The following is a 23,265-nucleotide window of genomic DNA, read 5'->3' as shown; positions in this document are numbered from 1 at the left end:
CATTGGTGCGATCTATTAAGTCTTGCATACTTCATAGGCAAGTAGGCATTCGTTGGAAACGACTATGCATACAGTGTGTTTGCACCAGATTCCGTTTTATACCTAGCTTACGATAATACTGTTAGCAATGCATTTACCTATTTCATTTAGAAACATTATTGTATGATAAAATTGTCGGTGCTTTCACCAATATTTTAAATTGTAACATTTTTTTTCTACAAGCAGTACATGTAACATTAGCAAAAACCGTTTCTAGCCCATAAATAGTCCAATAACCGGTCGTAAACAACGGGCCTAACAATAACACTTGTTTCATAAAATTCAAAATACCTAACATGATGAAGTTCAATACTGTAGTGACATTTTAGTGTTTTTTACTGCTCATTATGAAATGAAAAATGGACATGATTAACTAATATGAAAAAAATATAACAATACGACACTGTGCAGAAATGTAAAATAAATATTTTTTCCTAAAGTATCGTGGAATTAACAATATGAATCATATAAACCAAAATCACATTTTACAACATAATAAAATAATAAATAAGTAATATTTACTTCTTTACAAAAATGGAAACAATATAAAATGTTTACATGTTAAAAAGAAATTATGCCTCTATATCACAAAAACTTTAAAAAAAAAATTACAGAATCGCAGTTTAAAATTATAAAACATGTATTTGTAAGGAAAGAGAATGTCATTAATTTAATCCATCAATCATTAAATACGAAGACAATTAAAACAAAAAATCTTTTTATGCAAAGGAATAACAGTTTAACAGAGTAAATGAAAATGATCTATTATAAAATCAATTTAAGAACAAAATTAAAACTCTATTCTGGCAAGTTACGTATGAAAATATCACAGTGCAGAATAAATACAAGTAAATGACGAATGGACGGAATATACAAATATATAAATAATTTGCTAATATCACAGTTTCATCTAATTTCAATAGTGCAGCAAAAAAAAGAAAAAAAGAATGTGTTTAATACATTTGCTATAAATCGCAAAAGATAATGTTAGTAAATTCTAAGGTATTTGAAAAATAATAGGCTCTGAGATTGCTAGCATTTACAAATTCTAAACCTATACATTGTATAATTGCTAGTAGGTCAGATTGTTTTGATACAATTATGGGTGAAAAACGCAAGAATATAACAACTGAACGGGATTTATCCTAATTTTGAAGTAAGCGGTAGTCTTTGATCAGATCTGGCATTTCTTTTCGCAGCTGCGGCACACATCAGTTTGAAACTGGGAGACCTATTCAAAATGGATAATATTAATATACACGTTCATTTACAAATGTTCTTTTTTCTTTACATTATTTAAAAAAAATACTTTATCATGCAATTGTTATTAAACATTTACATGCAAAAGAAACAAAAATAAAATTTTCAAATTATCAAAAAAGTACTTTTAAGAGTGAAAAGATTGTCAAACAAACTCTCTCTAGATCGAACTTTCATTAAGGCTGTGTTTCACGCGGATTAGGTTCGATAACTCTTGTACCTTTAGTCTTGTTCCCTGATTCCTCCTACGAAGTTTGTTATACCGATCCCGACATACGTCACACTCAACGCAATCTTCCATGTCAAAGCGAATAGTTTTTCTGCCAACAAGAGTATTTCTCATTTTTTTTCTCTTTCCAAAATTAATCACACAATTAGTATTGAACCAATCCGTATTTCAATGAAAGTGACATTTTATAAAACATTCTTCGATATTTTGGCAATTCAGTTTTTGGACTGTACATGACCAAACATGATTTTTCAATGAAATAGCGACGTGGCCCAGTGTATACCCGCCTGATTAAGAACGCCAGAAGCTTTGTTTGACAACCCTTTCACCTTACAGCTGTTACTTTGCAAACTTTCACAACATTAATCTTTAATTAAAAACAAAATTCCGCCACCTTTAACCATTAATATATATGTTATAATAATTATTTTAGTATTGTATGCCCCGGCCGCACAATCAATGTTTGATTGCATTCTTACTTTTCCCCTTTAGCAATTGCATCCACTATTCCACAACAGATTCAATGCGTTCCTTCCTTTTCCCAAGAAAAAGGAGAAAAAAAAATCTTTGAAAAAGAAGCTGTTTAACAATTCGTCAACATAACATATTCTTGATTAAACAAGCATTGCTGCAGCCGAATCATAGCGTTTCCCTACTATCTACAAACCTATGGGGAGCGTGGTTACATTGTGTTTACTATATGGCCACGGTTCGTCCAAAGCCATGTTGTTTGGTGTATTTTGCTACAAGAATATCTGCATATCTCCGCTCTTCTTCCGTTAACAAAGGTGGATTTCCTCTATTAGAAGAGAATATTGGTCAACCCGGATACACAGAAATTAAAGCAAGGGGAGTTTTCTTGAATATACATGGGGAGAACTTAGAAACCATAATCCATAACAATATAGCAATTAGCTCTTCCATTTTTTCACCTTGACAAGTTATCAAATAAATGTATGATTTTGGATTATGTTTTCGAGTTGGATATGCAGTTCCAGGTTCGCGCATCTAACACAGAATTACACCTGTTGGCCTTTTCAGATACTTAGACCCTGTACGATCATATTATTACCACTTAAACAAAACATTTTTAAATGAGTGCATTATTTACGTGAGAAAATTATAATCAAATGAAATGTTGGTTAAAGTAACAAAAAATATACTGCGTGATTAGTCAACACATGCAAATTTCTGTGTAAATGCGATCAAACATAGAACAGCACAGCAGCGCAAGCACATGCAAAATTAGTAGAAATATGTACAGGTAAATTACCTATTAAGAAGTCACAGGCACCTGACGTTACTTATTTTTCTTTTAATAAAAAAATATACACATACCTAATAATAAACCTTGTTTATTATTAGGTATGGGTATATATTTATTATTTTTTTTCATTAAAAGAAAAATAAGCAACGTCAGGTGCCTGTGTAAGAAGTTTATATGGATGTGAAATCGAACCTTTCCTGACATAAAAAAAGTTTTTTGAAAATCAACTTGTATACCATTTTATTTTTTAAATAAACGTTTTTCAGTCAAGAAAGCTTCATTTAGGATACACAATATGGAATACACTAAAAGGGAGTGAATAGATAGATGTTCCAAATATATCAACTAAATAACGGTGATCTATAGTAATCAAGTTCACCTTTAATTACTAGTATCATCTGAAATTAGCAACATGCGAAATATGAATTATATTATTCCAGGAAACTTTATGATTATTAATATATATATAGCTGATGGATTCAGAATATCAACAGTCAAATACTAGTAATCCACGATCTGATACCTTAAAATATAAAATTTCTACGGAATATACCCCAGCCAAAACGTGACGTTTACTACTTTACAGCATTAAAACATGTTCTAACTAATAACAACCCCTTTTACCGTTAAACTTCCAGCACCATCTATATGACATAATCCCCCTTTCCCATCCTCTTTCGAAAAAAAAAATGAACGTTAATTCAGTACTTACAATGGCTGATGCTGATATCTTATTGGTGTTACTGGTCTAACAGGTGATAACTCATCGTCGAAAATTTCCCTGGCGGTGCGAAGGGAGCCGCTCCGTTTCAGCCCTGAAGAATAAATGGGTTTTGTGGGAGATGAACACGTCTTGCTGCCGTCATAAGGTTTGTATGTGTATGAGGACCCATGAGAACCGATTTCTTTCGTGGGAGTTCTAACGGGACTTCGAGTTGGGGAGGCTGACTGTGAGCAATAGGATCGTCGATGAGCACTGTTGATCCCTTCTTTAATACTTAAGTTAGTTTCGCTTTTAGCGTTTTTGAGGATGCTTCTGATGTTAGCATTATTTCGTTGTGGTGAAACAGATGAGCCATAAGACGACCGCGTGGGTCCATAGCTGGAAGACCGGTATGGAGGTCCGTAGTCATCGGTATTGTAGTAGCGATTACAGCTCTCTTGTTGAACTGCATACTCCAGTGCCTTCATAAACGTTTTGTCGCCGTTTGGACTATGTAAGTCATATCGACTCGGTCTTTGATACTCTTCTTTGTAGCGATTATCAATTGGAGATTCTACAATACACTCAATAGTTTCTTTGGTATTGTCGTATCGAGTGTTTCTTGGGGATATAACGTAAGACCTCTGAGGTCTGACAGCATCACTTGAGTTCATTAAATATGGACTATAAACTAAATGTCTTTTTGCTGTTTTTTCCTCACTAAAACTTCTTCCTTTCGGACTCCTGCTGCGACTAGGACTGTTCGACCTTAATGTTGGACTCTTCCTCATTTCTTTTTTTGGAGTTCGCTGAATAAAGTCATCTTGTTCATCTTTATCGTCGTCAAATCTACCAGTTGGTCGTTTAATGAAATATCTTTGAACTTCCAGATCATCTACTGAGTCATCGTCTGCTTCTCCAACAGATGAGTTGAAATTTGATTTATAAGATTGTGCCCTTCTGTGAGGGTAAATTTCATGGCGAGCTGAATTCGGTGGAGACATTTCATCGTATCCACTTTCTCTTCCAACAGAGATGGGAGTGGATCTTCCTGATGTATAAGAATTAGGTTTCTGAGTTGATGACTGGAAGGAATCATCGTAAAGGCGCCGAGCACTGCCTGCTGATTCTGAGCGGGATCTGTATGTAGGAGTTGATGTCATTTTCACATCTGTAGGGATTTCTCTTCTTCTAGGTGTCAGAAAAGAATCTTTTGCGAATCCATTCGGTTGACTTTTGATGGAGTATCCATTTATTGGCTCCTCAAAGTCCTCTTCCTCTTCTTCTTCATCATCATCGTAAAGACCATTTTCTATGTATTTTCCAATGATCCCACTAACTTTGGATAGTTGACCTTGTTTCTGAAATTTTGATAGCTCCCAAAATAATTGTTTTCTTTCTTTTCTGGCATCATCAAGGATATTTTTGAGATCGTTGATGATGCTCTGTTGCTTTCCAGTAAGTTTCTTTTCCCTTGCTAAGTCCTACAAAAAACAAATATAAATACTTGTACACATATTACTTGTAAAGTGAATTTAGCAAACTGAAAAAAAAATAAAATAAGATATCTCATCAAAAACAAAATTACAACTGGTACCATACCTCTTTGAGTTCTGTATTTTCTCTCTGTGTATTTGCTAAGATGTTTTTGAAGTTATCCCTTTCCTCAGTTAAGGACTGAAGTGTAGGGATGTCTTTCTTGGAGCTGCCAGCTAGCAGGTTTCTTGTCTGCTCCAGTTCAGCCTCCAAGTCATCAATGCTGGATTTAGCTGCCTGTAACTGTTTCTCAGTTTCTCGAAGTCTTTCCTCTGTACTTTCATTTCTTGTTTTTTCTTTCTCTAGCTGTGTTCTCAGTTCCATGTTTTCTGCCTGGGATCTTGAGAGATGAGCTCTGCAGTCATTTAGTACATCATTAGTTTTCTCCATTTTTTCAGTCATTTCAACATTCGAGTTTTTCAACTTTGCCTGTAAAATGTCATTTTCTGTAATGGCAGTGGCAAGAGCCTGTTTCAGTTCTATAAGATCTTGATCAGATATTCGTGATTTGTTGGCTAACTTTTTCCATTTTTCTACTTTTTTAGGATCATATCCAAGATTGTCTGAAGAATCAATTCCCCAGATTTCTTCAGACACTTTCCGTATTGGACTAGAATATCCTAAACTTATAGGCTGTCCTCTTCGAGTTGGAGCAAATGTTAAATTGCCATCAGGTGCTTCAGTGATAGATAAGTCCTGCAAACTTCGTGAGGTGTATGAATCGGGTGTATACCGCTCAGGTGAAGCACTAGAGTGTAACCTTGTTTCAGACTTAGACCTAACAGGACTCGAATCTTCATCCTTTCTCTGCCTGAACATTCTTCCTCTTGTAAAATCTGGAGATCTAGATGATCTTCTTGGTGATCTTGGTGATCTTGTAGGAGAAATTCGTGGTGATCTTGCTTCGGGACTTTTTGCAATTTTCTCATGGACTTGTTCAGAAAGTTGTTTGGTGAGTTTGTCGATATCCTCTAATTCTGTATCATCTGACAGATTTGACTTTTCTAAAACATCCATTTTTAATTTTAACAGTTCCAATTCTCGGTTCAGGACTCTCACTAGTCTTCTGTTTGGGTCAGTTTCCCTACTGTGTCTGCCTGGTGAAGTCACATCTCCCTGAGTTTCTTCAGCAGGGGATTTTGCTCTAGGAGACCTTGGAGATTTATCCCCTTTCACTGGTCCTCTCTCAAGACTAGATCTTGGAGACCTTTCTAAACTTGTTTGAGGTGACCTTTCTATACTTGCTCTAGGTGATCTTTCTAAACTACTTCTAGGGGACATTTCCTGACTGAAGTCTACAGATCTGGTTAGCCTCTCCCTGCCAAATGCTCTCTCAGGACTACTTCTTTCTAGACTTGGAGATTTAGATCTGCTTGATGACCTATCCTTCAAAATGGATTTTGGGTATGTCTCCTCCTCTAAGCCTGACCCAGGAGTCAATGAACGTGGTCTATATACTGCTGGCCTTTCTGGTGATTTCCTGTCCTTTTTCCTGTTCCTTCCAACTTGCAAATCCTTTTGTATCTTTTCTTTCAGAGGTTCCACAATATCAACTCTGGGAAATGTTCTCTGCTCTCCATCACTTTCACCAGTATTTGCTTTCCTATCTCTCAGTGGTTTTGATATTTCCAAAATATTGTGATTTGTTTCAAACCCATCACCCACAACTTCCAGTATTCCACGTTTATTTTTTGGTAAGTTTGTAAGGTCAACACTACTGTCTGGTTGAGAAGCAGATGTTGCGCTTGGAGCAAAGGTCACTCCCCTTCCTTCATTATCTGTTTCTCTCTGTTTGGTATGATCAACCTCTGGTACTACATTTGGTGCAACATCATCCACAGCATTTAAATCTAGTAGATTATGAAGACTTTGAGGACCCTGGTCTCTTGGTCTGTTTGTTTCCTGATCGTGAAAATTAGCTTCATGCCTGGCTTGTCGAAGAGCCTGAAGAAAGAACTGCATTTCTGGACTTGCACTACTTCCCTGTCCAGGCACAATGAAGATAGGCATACCTCTACCTATACCAGGATAGTAGTAGTGTGGAGTCGTCCCAAATGTCCCTTGATAGCCTGCCTCTGCACCTATGTCCTCTATCTCCTCCTGAGATTTGGAGTCACCTTCTTTCATACTTGATTTGTCTAAATCACTTGACGTAATTGAAAAATTATCACCTTCTGGCTGCTGTTCAAGAGTTTTACGAGCTTCTTCCATTTTCTGCCATTCTTGTTTTCTATTTTCAAACTTTTGTCTGGCATCTGCCATAATAGATTCAGTTGTCCTGGGACGTTTCACAGTCCTAGACACAATGGGAAGGGATTCCTTTACATTTGTCTCAATTTTGGGTATTATTTTTTCAAGTCCTTCTTTCAAAAAAGTTTCATCCACATTTATTTGTAATACTTCGTCTTGTTCAGCACTGTCCTTTGGAAATGTTTCCTCCTCTTTTTGCTCAGTGTTTTTCTTTAAAGTAGTATCCTCTGTTTCAGATTTTTGTACAGGAAGTTTTTCTTTTTTATCAGTTGTTATAGAGGCAGATCCAGACAACACGCTCACACTTTCCTCGTCCTCTTCTCCTTCCAGAGGTAAATGTTCAGACACTTGTTCAGAAATTGTTTTAATGATCAGACTCTCCCCCTCTGGAGTTACGTCAGGATCAACAGACTTCACAGAACCATTGGATGAGGAGAACCAATCAGAATTGTCGTCTGCTAAATCATCCACTGATGAATGTTTGACCAGAGGTGAGGCTTTTTTTCTCCTCCCTGGTGAACCAGAACTTGAAACTTCCTGAGATGATTGCTGCAAGAAAATTAATTAGATTTATAAGCTATAAGCATTCTCAATCTTACGGTAAGATTTTTGGTATCAATTAAAGAAAAAAATTGCAGTTAGAAAAGTATAAACATTTACTTTTTCACTTTCTACTCTATCTTCTGTGAAATCTAAATGGCCTAATGAAACCTAAAAAAGAAAAAATTTGAAAAGGATAAGTTTCAATTAAACATAGAAATGACTAACTTCTAATGTAAAATGTTAGCATACAAGAATTTGAAGTTGATACAAGATGAAAGATGATACACCTCTAAAACTTATAGGCATTAGAGTTATTAAAGGCATTGGAAAAAATCAATAAAAATGAAGAAAAAAAAAATTCAAAAGCACATGCTATTAAGTATTATTATTCAGATATGAAAATTATGACTGTATATAAACACAGGAGGAAATTAAGATTTAATGAACACAACATGTTCACCAAGTTATATTTGCTTCAATGATATTACTATAGGAATTATACATGACTGAAAGCTCATGCATATATTATTTCTATATATATGAAGTTTGGTTATACAATGTATATTCTCAGAAACATTTATTTACTTACACTGCAGTTGATAATTCACTGTTTTACAATAAAAGAAAGTGTTATATAAACTTTGGCACCATGATTTCTACAGGCTCTCTACTTGGTAAACTATAGCAGATTTCACATACTTAATAACTGCCATCTATAAAATGAGGTTTTAAAATCTCTGTGATTATCCTACCTTTCGTTTCAGTAGAGAGATATAGATCATCAATGTGTGCTCATCTATGGTGCTTTCAATGACATCTGTTGGACTGGAAAAAAAAGAAAACCATTGAATGATCTCAATACACAGTACAAGGGCAGACCAAAACACACCACTCCAAAAAATCAACTTAAGTCAAAATTCCAATACTTTTCAGTTAACTTTTATAAATTTTCCACACTGGTTTAGACATTTTGCTTAATGGTGGAGTACTTTTTTATGCCGTTGTTAGGTTAAACACATAATGGTCTATAAATTGTATAGAGAATATATCTCACAGGTAATGTTCCGATTGGATCTGAATATTGAGGGGTTCCCTCATACAAAATAAGTAAAGGCACTATTGAAGGAGCACAAAAAGATAGATTTAAGAATAAATAAGACTGGATGATAAAAAGTGCCTAGCCATCTTGTATAGAGATATTGACTATTCAGCAAGACAGTTTAAACTGTACAACCAGACCAGAATGGGTTTTGTCCAAAGATCAATATTCATTCATCTATAAAAACATGTTGATGATATAATCTCTCTTTTTAACAAATAGTACATTAAAACCCAATGATTTGCCAGGTGAAATAAAAATCTTCAGACAACAGGTTAACAAAGTCATATGAAGAACATGCATTCTTTCCACGCTATGTTGCACTTTCAGAACATTGGCATTCCCAGGTTAAAATTTTGTCTACTGGTATTAATTCACACAATTTTAGATTTAGATTTAATTTTTATGTTGGTACCCCTTCTTAGATATCCCTTTTATATAAACAATTTGGTTTATACTCTGATTAATTTAACATCAAGTATTTGATTTTTCTACATAAGTGGTCCACAACCTGTGTGTTAACCAAAGGGCCAATGTGTGGTTGTACATGCCCTTGATGACAATAAATTTGCATGCATTTTTGTTCAACAAGGATACATGACTACACAGCATAATTTTCAAATTTCCAGCATATACATCAATTGCTGATCCCAAAAAATTAGACAATATGAAAAATATATAAATCACAGATTATAACTGAATTTTCTCTGTTGTAATATTTATGTCATTGGTACTCCAACATTCAGGTATGTACCAAGGTATTAAATGTTTACCTGCCAATAATCACTACTTGGACAAAGAGTGGCCAGCAGAATTAAAAGAGATATGTTGTTTCTCCTTATTTACACAAGGATAAGGTTAATATTGAGAGGCTTAAGGAAGCACTTACTTGACGATGTCCTGGCGAATGCCCTGTTGTTTCTCCAACACCTCCAACAGAGACACTAACTCTCTCTCCTTGTTCCTCACCTGTCAGGTAAATAAAGATGTTGATCAATTACCTTAACTGTGTGTAAATCAATACTGCCCATTATCTGTCTGTCAATAGAAATGCTTAGGTCAGGTGTCTGGAGTTGCAGGGTAATTTAAGAGAACCTTTAATTATACCATAAATTGATATCAATTTCTCCAGCAAGAATGGTTTAAACAATTTTTTACCTTCTGAAAAACCTGGGTATACAATTGCGCACCTTGCACTAGAATAACACAACCTTGCTCAAATTTTGAGTGAGACTAATATATATCCAGGTATTAGAGAATTTAAATTTGAAACTTAAAACTGTCAAGCCGTCCAAAATGAGTGATTTTTCTAAAGTAAAATGGATTTTGATTGGTACAATCCTTTCGATGCTCACTACTTCCTCAGAGTCCAAAAATAATTTATAGCTAGTATATATTCATTCTGATCTCAAATAAATATAAATGTCAAAGTACATGTCCTTTCCATTTGAATTTAGGACCAAAGTGAATGATCCACTTCTAATCCTGCTGAATTCAAATATCCCTCATCAATATTCTTCCTTTGAACAGCAAACAAAATATTTAACATTGAAATATTGATCAAAAGTGCAAATATGTAGATAATGTGTCAACACTTATCATAAGGGCTTTAAAGCAAGATAAATAAAAGTCCTCAGCATTACTGGGATAGGTTCAGGTACACACTATATCTTACCCAATAAATTAATAAATTAAATCTACATCTCTCCAACAAATACAAAAACTAGAGCCATCTTATAAAGAGTTTAAAATTTTAAGAGAAGAAGCCTGAAAATGTCTCAAAATAAATGTAGTATTAATAGCTTGGTAGATAAAAGTTAATACATGCAGAGTAATAAAATTGAGATTTAAATAAAAGAAAAAAAAAGATTCAAAATTGCTTACCTCTGGTAGGTCACTTTCACTGACAAATTTTCTCAGAAGTTGAATAAACCAATCCCCTGTAGTACACAAACTGTAAATTCAAGAGAGAAAAAAAATCTAGTGAGAAGGAAGAAATATAGCCAAGTATGAACACGAAACTTTCTGTGAATTAACCTCTGCTTGAAGGAAAAGGCAAACACTGATTGCAATACAGTCCATACCTGCTAATCTAACTCTTAACTTAAAAATTAGATAGCTTTGATCAGGAACAATTTATTCAGGCAATGGTGGGTGCCAACATAAGTGTATTGATTTTTTGTGTTATGCACATTTACTTTGGCTTGAAATGCTTCTCAGACAATCTTAAACTGAAAATTAACTTTTGCAGAATTAGAAATATTTGCTTTTCCAAGCTTTTCTCTGTCTTTCATGTTACTAAACATCTACTTTTCTGCTAGCAGCTATAATTGAAAATTATTATCAACTATAAAGTAAAATTTCAGTATTTCATATACATGTACTTCAAGATCTCAAATGCTAGTCTACAGATGTGTCAAAGTGAGTTTGGAGTCACTAGCATTTTAATTCAAAATTCTCATTTCTTTTTTTTCTCATTCCCCACAAAATCATGTCTGTTTGGTTGTTCAAAATCCCTTCAAGAATTTTTCACCTGTGCTGAACTACCACCACTTGATGGCTACAAATTTAGACCTATATACCTGGGGCCTGTTTCACAAACGTTTCCTAAGATATGTCGTAAGACATAACTTAAGATATGCCTAAGTTATAACTTAGGAAGTTCATTGAAAATTATCTTAAATTTTTCCTAAGTCATTTTTTAAGTTGTGCCTTTATAAGGACTAATAAAATACTTCCCCGCTCCATCAAATTCTCAGTATGTCATTATTTTTAGCTTCAAAAAGGGAGGGAATTACACTTTCAAAGAACTTGGACAGAAGTATGTTTTAACTATGCGAAGTTACTATGCTAGAACTAGGCATTCACAGACACATCCTCTCAATCCTTCTTCCCTTCGGGGAACGCATTTGTATTTTGTTGCAATATTGTTCCACGTTTTATACGTTTACTTTATTTTGCTCTTTATAAGATATCGATCCTAGGTATTGTTTTTACTTTACCTTATACTTGTAAATTATTGAATGAAATTTAAAAATGATTGCTTCGTAGCGAACACATGCTTTTCACGTAAGGGCTATCTCATATATCAGTGAATAAAATGTTGTTTAAAAAAAAATTTTGTTCGTGCTGTGTGAAGCTTTCTCACATATATAAGATAAGAATGCCATGCTAGAAAAAAATCCAAATTCACGAGATATGAAAATACTAAAAGAAGTTATTATTGAAATCTCTTATACAGCTATACATTGTATTTAAAAGCAGAGATCATAAATGGTTGTAATCTCATGGTCGCAAGAACTGGAGGAGCACGGGAGGGGGTATGATAATAATTTTTCCTATGTATAGAATACTATAGAAAACAAAACTGCGTAATGTTTGTGTCTTCTCAATAATAACGCCCTTGATGCAGCCATTCTTGGGAAAACATTATATATCTGGAGCTTGGTTGGGGGTCATCAAAAAGCATGTACTTATCTAAAGTAATCAAGGGTTTCCATTTATATAAAATATCCTTTTTTAAATTGAATACTAGCATGTAGATAAAAACACACATGTATAATAATTGCCATGTTCTATTTTTCATTTAAAAAGGCGTGCTCTTCATATGATTTTATTCCAGACGTGCACATTTGACTGTTTTGTAAACTGACATTTTTATATACCTTGGACTTAATGACACATGTTTGCCAATTATTGAAATCTTAGTAATTACGTGCAAAGTAAAGCAGTTTTAACCTAGAGAGAACACAATCATCCATATATATTAGTAGTCCATTGGATTTTCTTTCCCCAAACACATTCTTCTCTCCATATGAAATCTTAGATATGAAACGCAATATGTAGTTTCTTCCTAAGTCATCGATTTACCTTTCCTAAAGTTACGACATAACTTAGGAATATCCTAAGATAAGACGAGGTTAGTGAAACGGATAAGTAATGAACTAAAAAAGTTCTTTCCTAAGACAGAACTTATCCTAAGTAGGCTTTGTGAAACGGGCCCCTACATGGCCATTTGCCTCAAGATTATGAGGAAATAAAATCATTTTGCAAAATTGCAATGATTCAGCTGCAATAAAGTTTTCAGCTTAATAAAAAGTCTGCCAGGTTCTGCAGATTACGATAGTTAGCTGGTTTTAACACCATTCATAATCCTGATCTAATTCTTCAAATTTTCATAAGATTTAAATTACAGAGTACCGGTAGAATGAGGTGAGGCTAAATGTTTCTGCAAAGATTTTGAGCCGGCAAATATTGTATACTGCTGTTTGAGACAGCAATATATCTTGTGTTAACTGGAGTGCCTTAGAAATTAAATATAAGATTGCATCCCTTTTTTATCCAAGGTACACTGAGGTTAATGTAATTGATTTGAGTTGTAATTTCAAAATTACGTATACTATAGGAATGTCTAAGGAGTTTCACATGAGAGCTATAATTACAATCTTTTCAAAAATAGTTATTATGTCAGCAATTTGATAAAATGTTTGGGCTTTGATTAAAAATCTTTTTTGAGTTTTCAAAAAATTGAGATAACATTTAAACATTTTTGAAAAACAGTTTTTGTTAACAGCATTGAATATTACTTCATGTCAGCAATTTGATAAATCAATGCATTTGAGGTGTCAGAATTTGAAAAAGTTAAAAAGCTATTTTTCTATATTTAATGTAGAGCGCAACCTTCTAAAATATGCTGATTGCTGTGCATCATGAAAAATTTCTTTTTCTTCACTGAAAATTTGAACATACATTGACATTTTTGTCATCCTTTGCAAAAGAGTTAGTTTATCGGGATGATATTTTTTTGGAAGGTCAAAAAACTCAAGTATGAATAGAATGCTTTGGAATAAAATTTATAAGCCAAATATATTTCATTTTTATGATTATAAAAACAATTTTATAAGTTTTGGAAAAGCACCAAAATGCAGATTAGCTACTTTTGTCACATTTTGTCTTCTGCTATTTGGTTTTGATAGAAATTGTAAGTGTGTGGCTATTTGTACAGCAGCCATAACTCAGTGGAATCTATTCAACCAAATCTAACAATCCACATTTTCATATAAAGAAATTGTCACTTGTACAAAGAATAAAGAGAAATGTGGAGACCATAATTTCACTTATAACTCCCATTAAATGCTCACATTTAGGGAAAAAAGAGGGTCTCTTTTAAAGGATAAAAGTTCTGAAGTACCAGTGGAGTGTGAATAATAAGCAAACATAATGGGAAAGCTAGAGCTCTCAAGAAAATATTTACATCTAATACCTTTAAATTGAAAAATCCCCTGTACTATAATACAAACAGTTAAACATTTAAATAAACCAAATGCCTTAAATGGACAGGCATGATCAAAAGCTAAACAGCTACAATTTCCATGTCCAAGACATTCTGAATTAAGTAATATCAAGAAAACTGGAAAATCTTGTCTATAGAATGCACATATATAAATAAATTACACCAAAAATTTGATGAATATAACCTTCTTTAATCTGATTGACCTAACTTCTTACATGAACAAGTTAGAACTCATCTAATGATAAACCAATAAAATCACTTCTGATTTTAATATCTATTCATTTTTACATAAAGTAGGTATTTATGCAATCAATTTTGTTGCACACAAAAGATTCATTCTTCTGCTGGAGCAATATATGAGAAGTTGATAAACCACTCTGCCATTAAGCATGGAAATTTGACAAAAGAACATGAATGCCAAAAAGCAGGGAGATTTGAATTACATAGAACACGTTTTCAATTTTACAGGGATATAAACTTTGAAAACCGATTGCTGAAAATAATTGTAAATGAAAGGATCATGATTTTGGGACACTATAGCTCTATAGTGCCAAGGAAAGAAGGACACTGCAGAGCACAGCTACTGGTTAACTTGCAAAAGAGCACATTTGTCCTGATACAAAACGGAAGTTTTAATGCACTCACTCACCCATTTAACACATACATATGCATTTCTATATCCCCCAACTTAATTGTGAAGGGATAAAAAGCCAGTTGTTCCTTCTGTTTTGAAGTTGCTTATTAATATATGACAGAAGTAAAAACAAAAATGATATAGCAAATTAGCACAAAAATTGCAAACTGCAATATGCAATTAATTTTTCTTCATTAATTTAACAATAGCAGTTACCAAGTGTATCCATATCAGCTAGAATCGATAATCATCAAAAAGATATGTCCAGTTCCAGCCTCTCTTTTACTTTTTCTACTTACTTGTATGTCAGTGTGTTACGGGAATCAAATTCTGTGGACAATTCCTTCTGGCACCACTCTAACAGGTGTTTCTTTCCCACCCCTACACTTCTTTCCTGTGGAGGTTGTTCTAAAAAAGCCAAAAAAATTGGTCCATTAGGTCAAAGTCTCCATCAACAGTGCCACAAAGCAGGGCCCATGTAGACCTCCTCAGTACGATTGTATTCCCAGACATGATTTATTGTTGACATTGAATGCATCCATGGCACAAGTCTCCCGGTGTGGAATTAAGTCCGCGGATCACCGCATTGTCCCACACACAATCCCAGTCTTATCTCCCCATCTTATCCTCTTTTATATTACGCTCAAAGAATGTAATCAGTTCAAGATCGTAGTAACATTTACCTTCTTATATTAGTAAACAAATATCCCTTGAAGGTCAATTTAGTTGAGACTTACGTGAACAAAAATTTAATTTAAAATTTCAGCAAAAGCTTTTCCAGACTTTAAAGAGATTTGAAAATCTAGAGTGAAAACAATTTTGTTACCAATGAGTTATTGTGTAAGTATTACTGACCTTTCTAAGGAAAACGCTTATTCAGGTGAGTTTTTGAAAATCTGATGTACATTGAACTTTGGCACCAACGATTTCCATTCCTAATAAGCTTAATTAGCCTAGGGTAAACACAAGAATAATATGTACACTTACGATTTCAAACCTATCCCATTAAAGTAAAAGGGTGGCACAATCTATCATGGTTTTTCTGACACATTTGAATGAAGAAAAACAAAAATGCTATACCTTTTAAACTGACAAACAAAGGAGGTCATTTTCAATTAGATAGTGTCAATATTTTGCAATAACAGATAGTCCACAGCTTGGTCAATCTCTTATTAAATTTTGATCTTCTTCATTGACAGGTGCTTGTGGTTGTGATTGCTTTGAAGTATTCTATTTTCAAAGGTATGTTGACAGTATAGTCCAGGACTTAAAATCCTGATTAAAGCTACAAACACGATCTCTGACTTTTAGTCTATGAAGGCACAGAATCACATAAATACATATTTATTTTACCCGTAAAAATAATAATGTGCTATGCTACAAATAAAAACAGAAAATTCTTTGAAATAGGATTTGTATTTAAAGTTTTCACACTCAAATAAAAAGAAAATATTTAAGTTATTTATCTTGACTGATGTGCATGATGTTTAAAAATCTAAAACAATATTGTGTTAAAGCTTAGAGGATATGTAAAGATTAGTGCCTCAGAACTGACAAAAACAAGATTAGTGCCTTCATCATTTGAACAAACTAGAATCAAAAAAAATAAATATCACAAATCATAGTTTGAAGTATACAACAACAAAAATGGAAGGAAAGTTGTTTTTAAAGTTTATATATTCCTATGTAAAACTTGGAGCTACAATAGCACAGATAATGCACTATTCAAAATTTAAAACCTAGGATAATTCCACATGAGTTTCATCTTTCCTGGCCCAGTGGTTCTGGAGAAAAAGATTTTTAAAGATTTTTCCTATATATTCCTATGTAAAACTTGGGTCGGCCATTTTTGACCCTAGCCCCGGGGGTCATATTTGAACAAATATATATGAATGATTCCACATGAGTTTCATCTTTCCTGGCCCAGTGGCACTGGAGAAGAAGATTTTTAAAGATTTTTCCTATATATTCCTATGTAAAACTTTAACCATGATTTGACAAACTATCTACACTACCTGAATGATTCCACATGAGTTTCATCTTTCCTTTCCTAAGAAGAAGATTTTTAAAGATTTTTCCCTATGTAAAACTTGACTTTCTTAACAAACTTGAATCACACTACCTAATGATTCCACATGAGTATCTTTCCTGGCCCAGCGGTTCTGGAGAAGAAGATTTTTAAAAAATGCCATAAATTTTTCACAAATTCATAATTACTCCCCTTGGAAGGGGGCGTGGCCCTTCATTTGAACAAACTTTTCCCCTTCACCCAAGGATACTTTGTGCCAAGTTTGGTTGAAATTGGCCCACTTGAGAAGAAGATGAAAATGTGAAAAGTTTACGCACGACGCCGACAACGACGACGACGACGACAGACAACGGACAAATTTTGATCAGAAAAGCTCACTTGAGCCTTCGGCTCAGGTGAGCTAAAAAGTTTTTATACAACAACAAAAATGGAAGGAAAGTTGTTTGTTTAGTAAAAGGAGCTACAATAAGTACAGATGATGCACTTATTCAAAATTTAAAATTTATGTACTTTCAAAAATTTATTTTACATATATATATATATGAAGTTGTTAGAACAGTCTTTAACCATGAACTATCACTACCAATCCTACGTACATCATGCCATTCACTTTGTTACAAATAAAAGATATTAACCCATTTACCATCCTTTAATTTCACATTAAAATGCAATTACACTCTGAATGACATAAAGTCATTAAACTTTACTGAATTACCTGTCTTTTTTTGACTTATATATGTGTACCCTAAGTATGGCCATACCTCATCACTTCCTAAATTCACTGTATAACCAATGTACAATCAAACAAGCATTATAAAGTCCTCAGACACTCGAAGCTCATTGAGGACTGTTTGCTTTTTGATAGGAGGGTGCTTACCTATACTGTGTATTCCATAATTGAGAATGGTCAACCATAAAATATCCAGCATGGACTTAACGTCTCCATCAAGTATATCTGTAAAATAAGGAAAACAAACAGTGGATGAGACATTCCTACTGAACTAACAGAATCAAGTATATCTGTAAAATAAGGAAAACAAACAGTAGATGAGGCATTCCTACTGAACTAACAGAATGTGACAAACTGGTACAAACTTATATTTCTAGAATGGCCAGGCTTTTTTGTGTGAGCTATATCTTCATCTATCACAATATTTTTTTTTTTGGGGGGGGGGGGGGGGGGGGGCTAGGGAGTATCTGAATTAAGAAGCCTTGAAACTGGTATCCTTAGGTGACCTCTTTAATTTTGGGGAGTTCATTCAATTTTGTCATGTAGCTGAAGTTGAATCAACTTAACCATTTAAAAACTTTGCCCTTTTTAGTCTTTAATAATGAAACCAAAAAAGACATGAATTGAATCTCTTACAGGTAAAGATATTTATTCCATTGATTTGTCTACATTCATTAATGGAAAGCATGGACAGTATTAATAATTAATGCCTGACACTCAGACTTAATCAACAATATGTTTGAAGAGCATGGACAATATAAAAAGGGACATAAAACTGGTCATGGGATTCTATTTTGGTGTCCAATCATTGTGTCTATTATTTGCTTTTTGAATTCTGCACTCTACACAGTTTGTTTTTTTTTTCAAAATTTAAAAGTATTTAAACTGGGAGAAAAATATTTCATTTGGCACATTTTCTTTTACCTGGAAATCATTAACGAGCATATTGAATGAAAAAAGACATAATATGGAATGCTCATAATTCTTACCATTATTTCTAAAGAAGGGACCTGTGGTATACATATAATTTTTTTACCATGATCGATGCAAACCTTGTAGCAGTCTAAAAATTACAACAGTATAATGCTGTTTACTTTAAAAGCTAGAGACTTACAAAAACTAATACAGTTAATCCATAAGAAGCCTTTTCACTAAATGCACAGTAAACCACATCCAATTAAACGAAGTAAAAGTAATAATTATATGTCATCCACAGCAAGTACGTGCATGTATCCCCACTGTGTTAGATTGGCACGTACCTTTTGTCAGCGAGCGCGGGTAAGCCCTTATGCTTGAGTGTCCAACAAAGATGACACTAACATATTAACCAGGTTTATATTAAATTTAAAGACCATCCCATAAAGCAATTGACATCAATGTCTTTAAGTCAATATATACTGTACAGGTAACTGTGAATTCTACCATTATCTACCTTACTTACTGAGTGGAACAGTGTGCTTACAGCAGAGGATATAAAATTTCTACAATTCAAATCATTATGTATCCAAGACTCTGCTAAAGATATCAACAAGCCTGGCTGTTACAAGGCTACAAATCTTTTTAATTCAGTTACAAAGCAATGGTGACATTCAAGCCTAATTAATGAATGCCTCTTTGGGAATCAGGGTAAACAATTATCTCTAACTCTAGTCATGTTTATTTAGCATGAAAGTAATCATTAATTTAGATCAACCAATAAATATGCAATGGCATGAACAATTTCAGAATTTAGATTGCAATTAAAGGGAAAACATTTTTGTAGCTTAGACTTGCATGACCACAAATATTTTTTTTTTTGAGAAATTCATATATGTGTGTACCTGGGTAGCTGAAAATTATAAACACAGATCACTTCATTGCTTATCTTGGCCAAGTTGTGTATAGCCAAGTTTGATATATGTACATGTAAGTAGTAAGCATATATACAATGTAGTTCTCATATTGGATAGAAGTCTCTTTCCCCACCAATTTGACTCCCTAACCAAATGACAGATAGGTGCATGCAATATGACCCACACATTTCTTCCAAATGGAGTGGGATAATTCTTTTAATAAACAGATTCTTTTAAAAATTCTTTTCATAATTCTTTTAGTTTGTCACATGCATTGCTAAGGCCGAAAAGAGACTGTAGAGATGGTATTTAACAGAAAGTAAAATGTACATGTAATCAGTTGAAATAAAAGTTCAAGTTCTTTGACCATCTAACCATAATATGACAGCATTCAACATCCTCTTAATTCTTTTAATAAATAGGATAAAAGATTAAATGTGATTTTATCATTAGTTAAATAAAATTTCCAATCCTATAACACACCATGCTGTCATATTCTCTCAAGGAAAATATCAAAGATTAAAATGATTAATTCATAAATTTAATTTTAAGAAAATCATTCTTTTTTTTTTAAAAAAGCTATTATAAAATGTTAAGAATAAAATTGCAATTTTGGTTTCAGAAAACATCTGCATGTTTTATTTCTAAGATAAACTTTTCTTTCATGAAGAGCTAGTGATATGTGTATTGCAAAGTCGGCCGACCTTGATATCTACAGGTCGCAAAGACATTGATACACTTAATTTGTAATGTATAGAAACCAGATAATTTCTGATTACGGGTAGAGTCAAGTGGTGATATGAAAAATGTCTAAATGCACTATCAAGAAGTTCCATTTACTTACTATTAGGAGGAAAGTGCCTTCTCAGCACTCATATCAAGGACTTTTGATAAGCTCTCTGCCACTTTGAACCAATCTGTCTGCTTTTTATTTTCAGAAGTTAACAGATATTCTGTGTAACAGTTACCAAGTAATTTCTTCTTCCTAACATAATGATTGGTATAAAAATACCTACCTTGCACTTTGAAGGTAACCTTGACCTTGCTTTTAATCATATGGTCAACCACTGCCTGAAGGTAGTGTGCAGCATCACAGGGGTCAGTCTCCTAAAACAGGCAATTAAAATTCATAATAAAGAAAATTAAAATTAGTTTTACTGACACAATTAAATAAACTAAAAAGTGACTTGTTTGGTTTTTTTGTGTCTATATATGTTTATAATAATCCTCTTCACATAAAGAAATCCCTAAGTATTCAGACATTGTTTTTTTTCCTTATAAGGCCAACTTTAAAAATAAGTTTATTTGTGAATCATGATTTAAAAATTGAATCAGTAGGTAGGCAAACAATTCTTTTTCTCAGAAAATTTCAATTTCAGTGCTTAATTTCAAAATCTATTTACCAGAATACATAAACATGATATAAAAATAGCTTCCAGGAAGTTGGAAAAAAGTAATGAGTCAGGTCACTTTTTTTTTAAAGATTGTCTTATACTATCTTTTCTACCTGAGATTTCAGCCCTACCTGAGCTGTCTGGAGGAGTCTGGAATCCCCACACAGGACATCAATGACTTGACACAGGGGTTTCCCCTCCTGGATGTTGGGAATTCCTTCTATTTCCTGCCCTATTTCATTCAGGATGGAGTTCATCCAAGACAGGTACACCTGAAAAATAACAGGACAAACTAAATTACTTGATTTAATAAATAAAAGAAGATTCTTTTTAAAAAATAAAGAAATATGATTTTGAAGAATATACTGTAAATCACGTTTTATTCGCGAATACAATTACGAACAATGATTTTTTTCGTTAAAGTAAAGAAATAAAATTATATTTCGATAAAGAGTCAATTTGAAGATTATGTACAGTACATGCAACAAGACATGTGTGCAACAATACCAGAATATATATACATATATAGGAGAATATGACTGTATAATAATATAATTGTTAATATAATATATAGCTAATTTCTGTTCACTATGAAAACATATTATATATAACATACAAGTCTATGCAAATTTACAATAAAACATATGCTTGTATCACAAAAATATTCTTTAATACATAGATAAAGAGTTGTCTATAGAATTAGTGACATAGAACTACTTGACATTTAGAGGTTAGTTCGAAGTAATAAAAAACTGAATGTTAGTAACAGTATAGACCTATTTTCTTGGATAGAGTTGTCTCTCGTTTCTTGAACAATCAAAGGTGCTTCAAATAATGTTTTAAACAGGTTTAGACCTTAGCCCTGAGTACAGTGATGTATTCATGCATTACAGTACAATGCAATGTATATAACTTTGTGCAATCATTGATCAAGCAAATTCCCAACAGTTTTATAAATTGATTTCCCAATACCCAAACAAACAAATGTAGATATACATAAAATTCATGGCACTTTGAAGGAAGATGATAAAAAGCTCAAGATTATGGCTATGCTATCTCAAAGCTGTACTCAAATGCAATTGTGATTGTTAAATTCTGCCTGTATAGCAAGTATTCTTTCCATTTAAAATTTCTCTATCCTAAATGAATTCTGAACAATTCTATAGAAATCTATGAATACCCCAAACAATACAGGACATTCCAAAAACAAGAACACTAGCTGTAATCCACTGTGCTATTTTAGTGGAGAGAGTTTGTGTAGAAAACTTTGTCCTCTCAATGCTTCATCCATTTTTTAAAAAAATACATTGTCTGCTTTTCATTCATTTAAATGAGTGACATTTAAACTTAAAAAATTGTCCTTAGAACAATAATGTTTAGAGTTTCTCAACAAATTAAATGTAATAATTAAATAATTAGCATGCAAAAATTGTACATGTAACTACATGTATTTGCTAAATAATTCTAATATGAACAAGGAAATTAATGAAAAACACATTTTATGAACAATTTAGTTATTTTTTTTTAATTTCTTGAGCCAGATGAGGAAAAGGAAAATTTGATATTGATGTAATGTAACTTTAAAATATAGGCATGCAGGCTGGATTCTAGGCAATACAATATACAGCATATTGAACATTACCCAATATTTACCTTTCTCTTGCTCATCTTTCACAGTTTTCTAAACCTGGTCATACATGTATAATCAATAAAAAATATTTTCTGCTTTTTAAACATGCTTAAAAATGAAAAAAAAACTTTTGATCATGATTCTTAACTTGGTAAAAAGATTTCCAAATTCTCCTTCTACATGTGCTAATAAAATTCTTTTATCCAGTGAAAATAAACAATTTACCCAAAATATAAAAATAATGTATATATTTCAATTCACCAAGACAAACCAAGAAGTTCAAAATGAATTATAAACAATAATGCTAATTGCTGCTAACTTTAATTAAAATTTTATAAATAAATTAGAAGTAGGGTAGAAGAAAAAAATAACGCATTATTTTAAACTTAAAGAACATCTTTATCTTTTGATATTTTGGTGAAAACCTTTATCTGATTAAATAAAATAAATATTCTTACTTTTAAATGTCTAAGTGTGCACAAAACTAACAACACGTTTAAACCTGCAAAGTAGCTTATGCCGATCAAATAATTAGATGCAGTGAAATAAAAAATTTTCTACATTATTTCTCAAATATAGATTTCAAGGTTTAAATTCCAAATCAACCAATGCAATTTCAACTTACCTGTAGAACTGACATATTTTTAAATTTTATGATTTGTTATCTATCCCAACATCACATTTAAATATCAGCGAAAGTCACTAACAGCGAAAGTGCACTTAGTCGCCATGTGTAAACAAACGTCGGGTATATGGTCTGGGCATGCGCAACAGGTGCTCGTCTGCTTTTCCTGTTC

The 23,265-nt window shown here is 33.0% G+C and overlaps 1 protein-coding gene across 11 annotated transcripts; it reads right to left on the bottom strand.

Annotated features, from left to right (window-relative positions):
- Window positions 1-833: 833 nt before the first annotated feature.
- Window positions 834-23,207, bottom strand: LOC134265882 (myosin-2 heavy chain-like). 11 transcript variants are annotated; one of them, XR_009991859.1, is made up of 15 exons: window positions 23,094-23,192; window positions 22,492-22,525; window positions 20,970-21,110; window positions 20,461-20,551; window positions 17,760-17,837; window positions 15,153-15,261; window positions 10,811-10,880; window positions 9,816-9,895; window positions 8,580-8,652; window positions 7,945-7,995; window positions 5,101-7,833; window positions 3,508-4,982; window positions 2,196-2,327; window positions 2,008-2,063; window positions 1,255-1,270 (listed from the first exon to the last, which is right to left on the bottom strand). XR_009991859.1 is itself a non-coding variant. In XM_062748121.1 (14 exons), exons 2-13 carry the CDS (start codon window positions 22,504-22,506, stop codon window positions 2,225-2,227), a joined length of 5,019 nt encoding a protein of 1,672 aa, XP_062604105.1. In that variant the 5' UTR covers window positions 22,507-22,525; window positions 23,094-23,192; the 3' UTR covers window positions 834-1,270; window positions 2,196-2,224. The 11 variants fall into 11 exon arrangements, 10 of the variants coding, with proteins under 10 accessions (XP_062604105.1, XP_062604125.1, XP_062604099.1 ...); XM_062748121.1 differs by lacking the exon at window positions 2,008-2,063 and having other exon boundaries at window positions 834-1,270; XM_062748141.1 differs by lacking the exon at window positions 2,196-2,327 and having other exon boundaries at window positions 834-1,270.
- Between the last annotated feature and the right edge of the window lie 58 nt (window positions 23,208-23,265).

This window comes from Saccostrea cucullata, unplaced genomic scaffold, assembly GCF_032062105.1.
Source record: "Saccostrea cucullata isolate Sc308-1 unplaced genomic scaffold, CSIRO_AGI_Scuc_v1 ctg157, whole genome shotgun sequence".
Classification (NCBI taxonomy): Eukaryota; Metazoa; Mollusca; class Bivalvia; order Ostreida; family Ostreidae; genus Saccostrea; species Saccostrea cuccullata.
The sequence above is the reverse complement of the archived record's forward strand: the minus strand, read 5'-3'. Positions and strand labels throughout refer to the sequence as shown.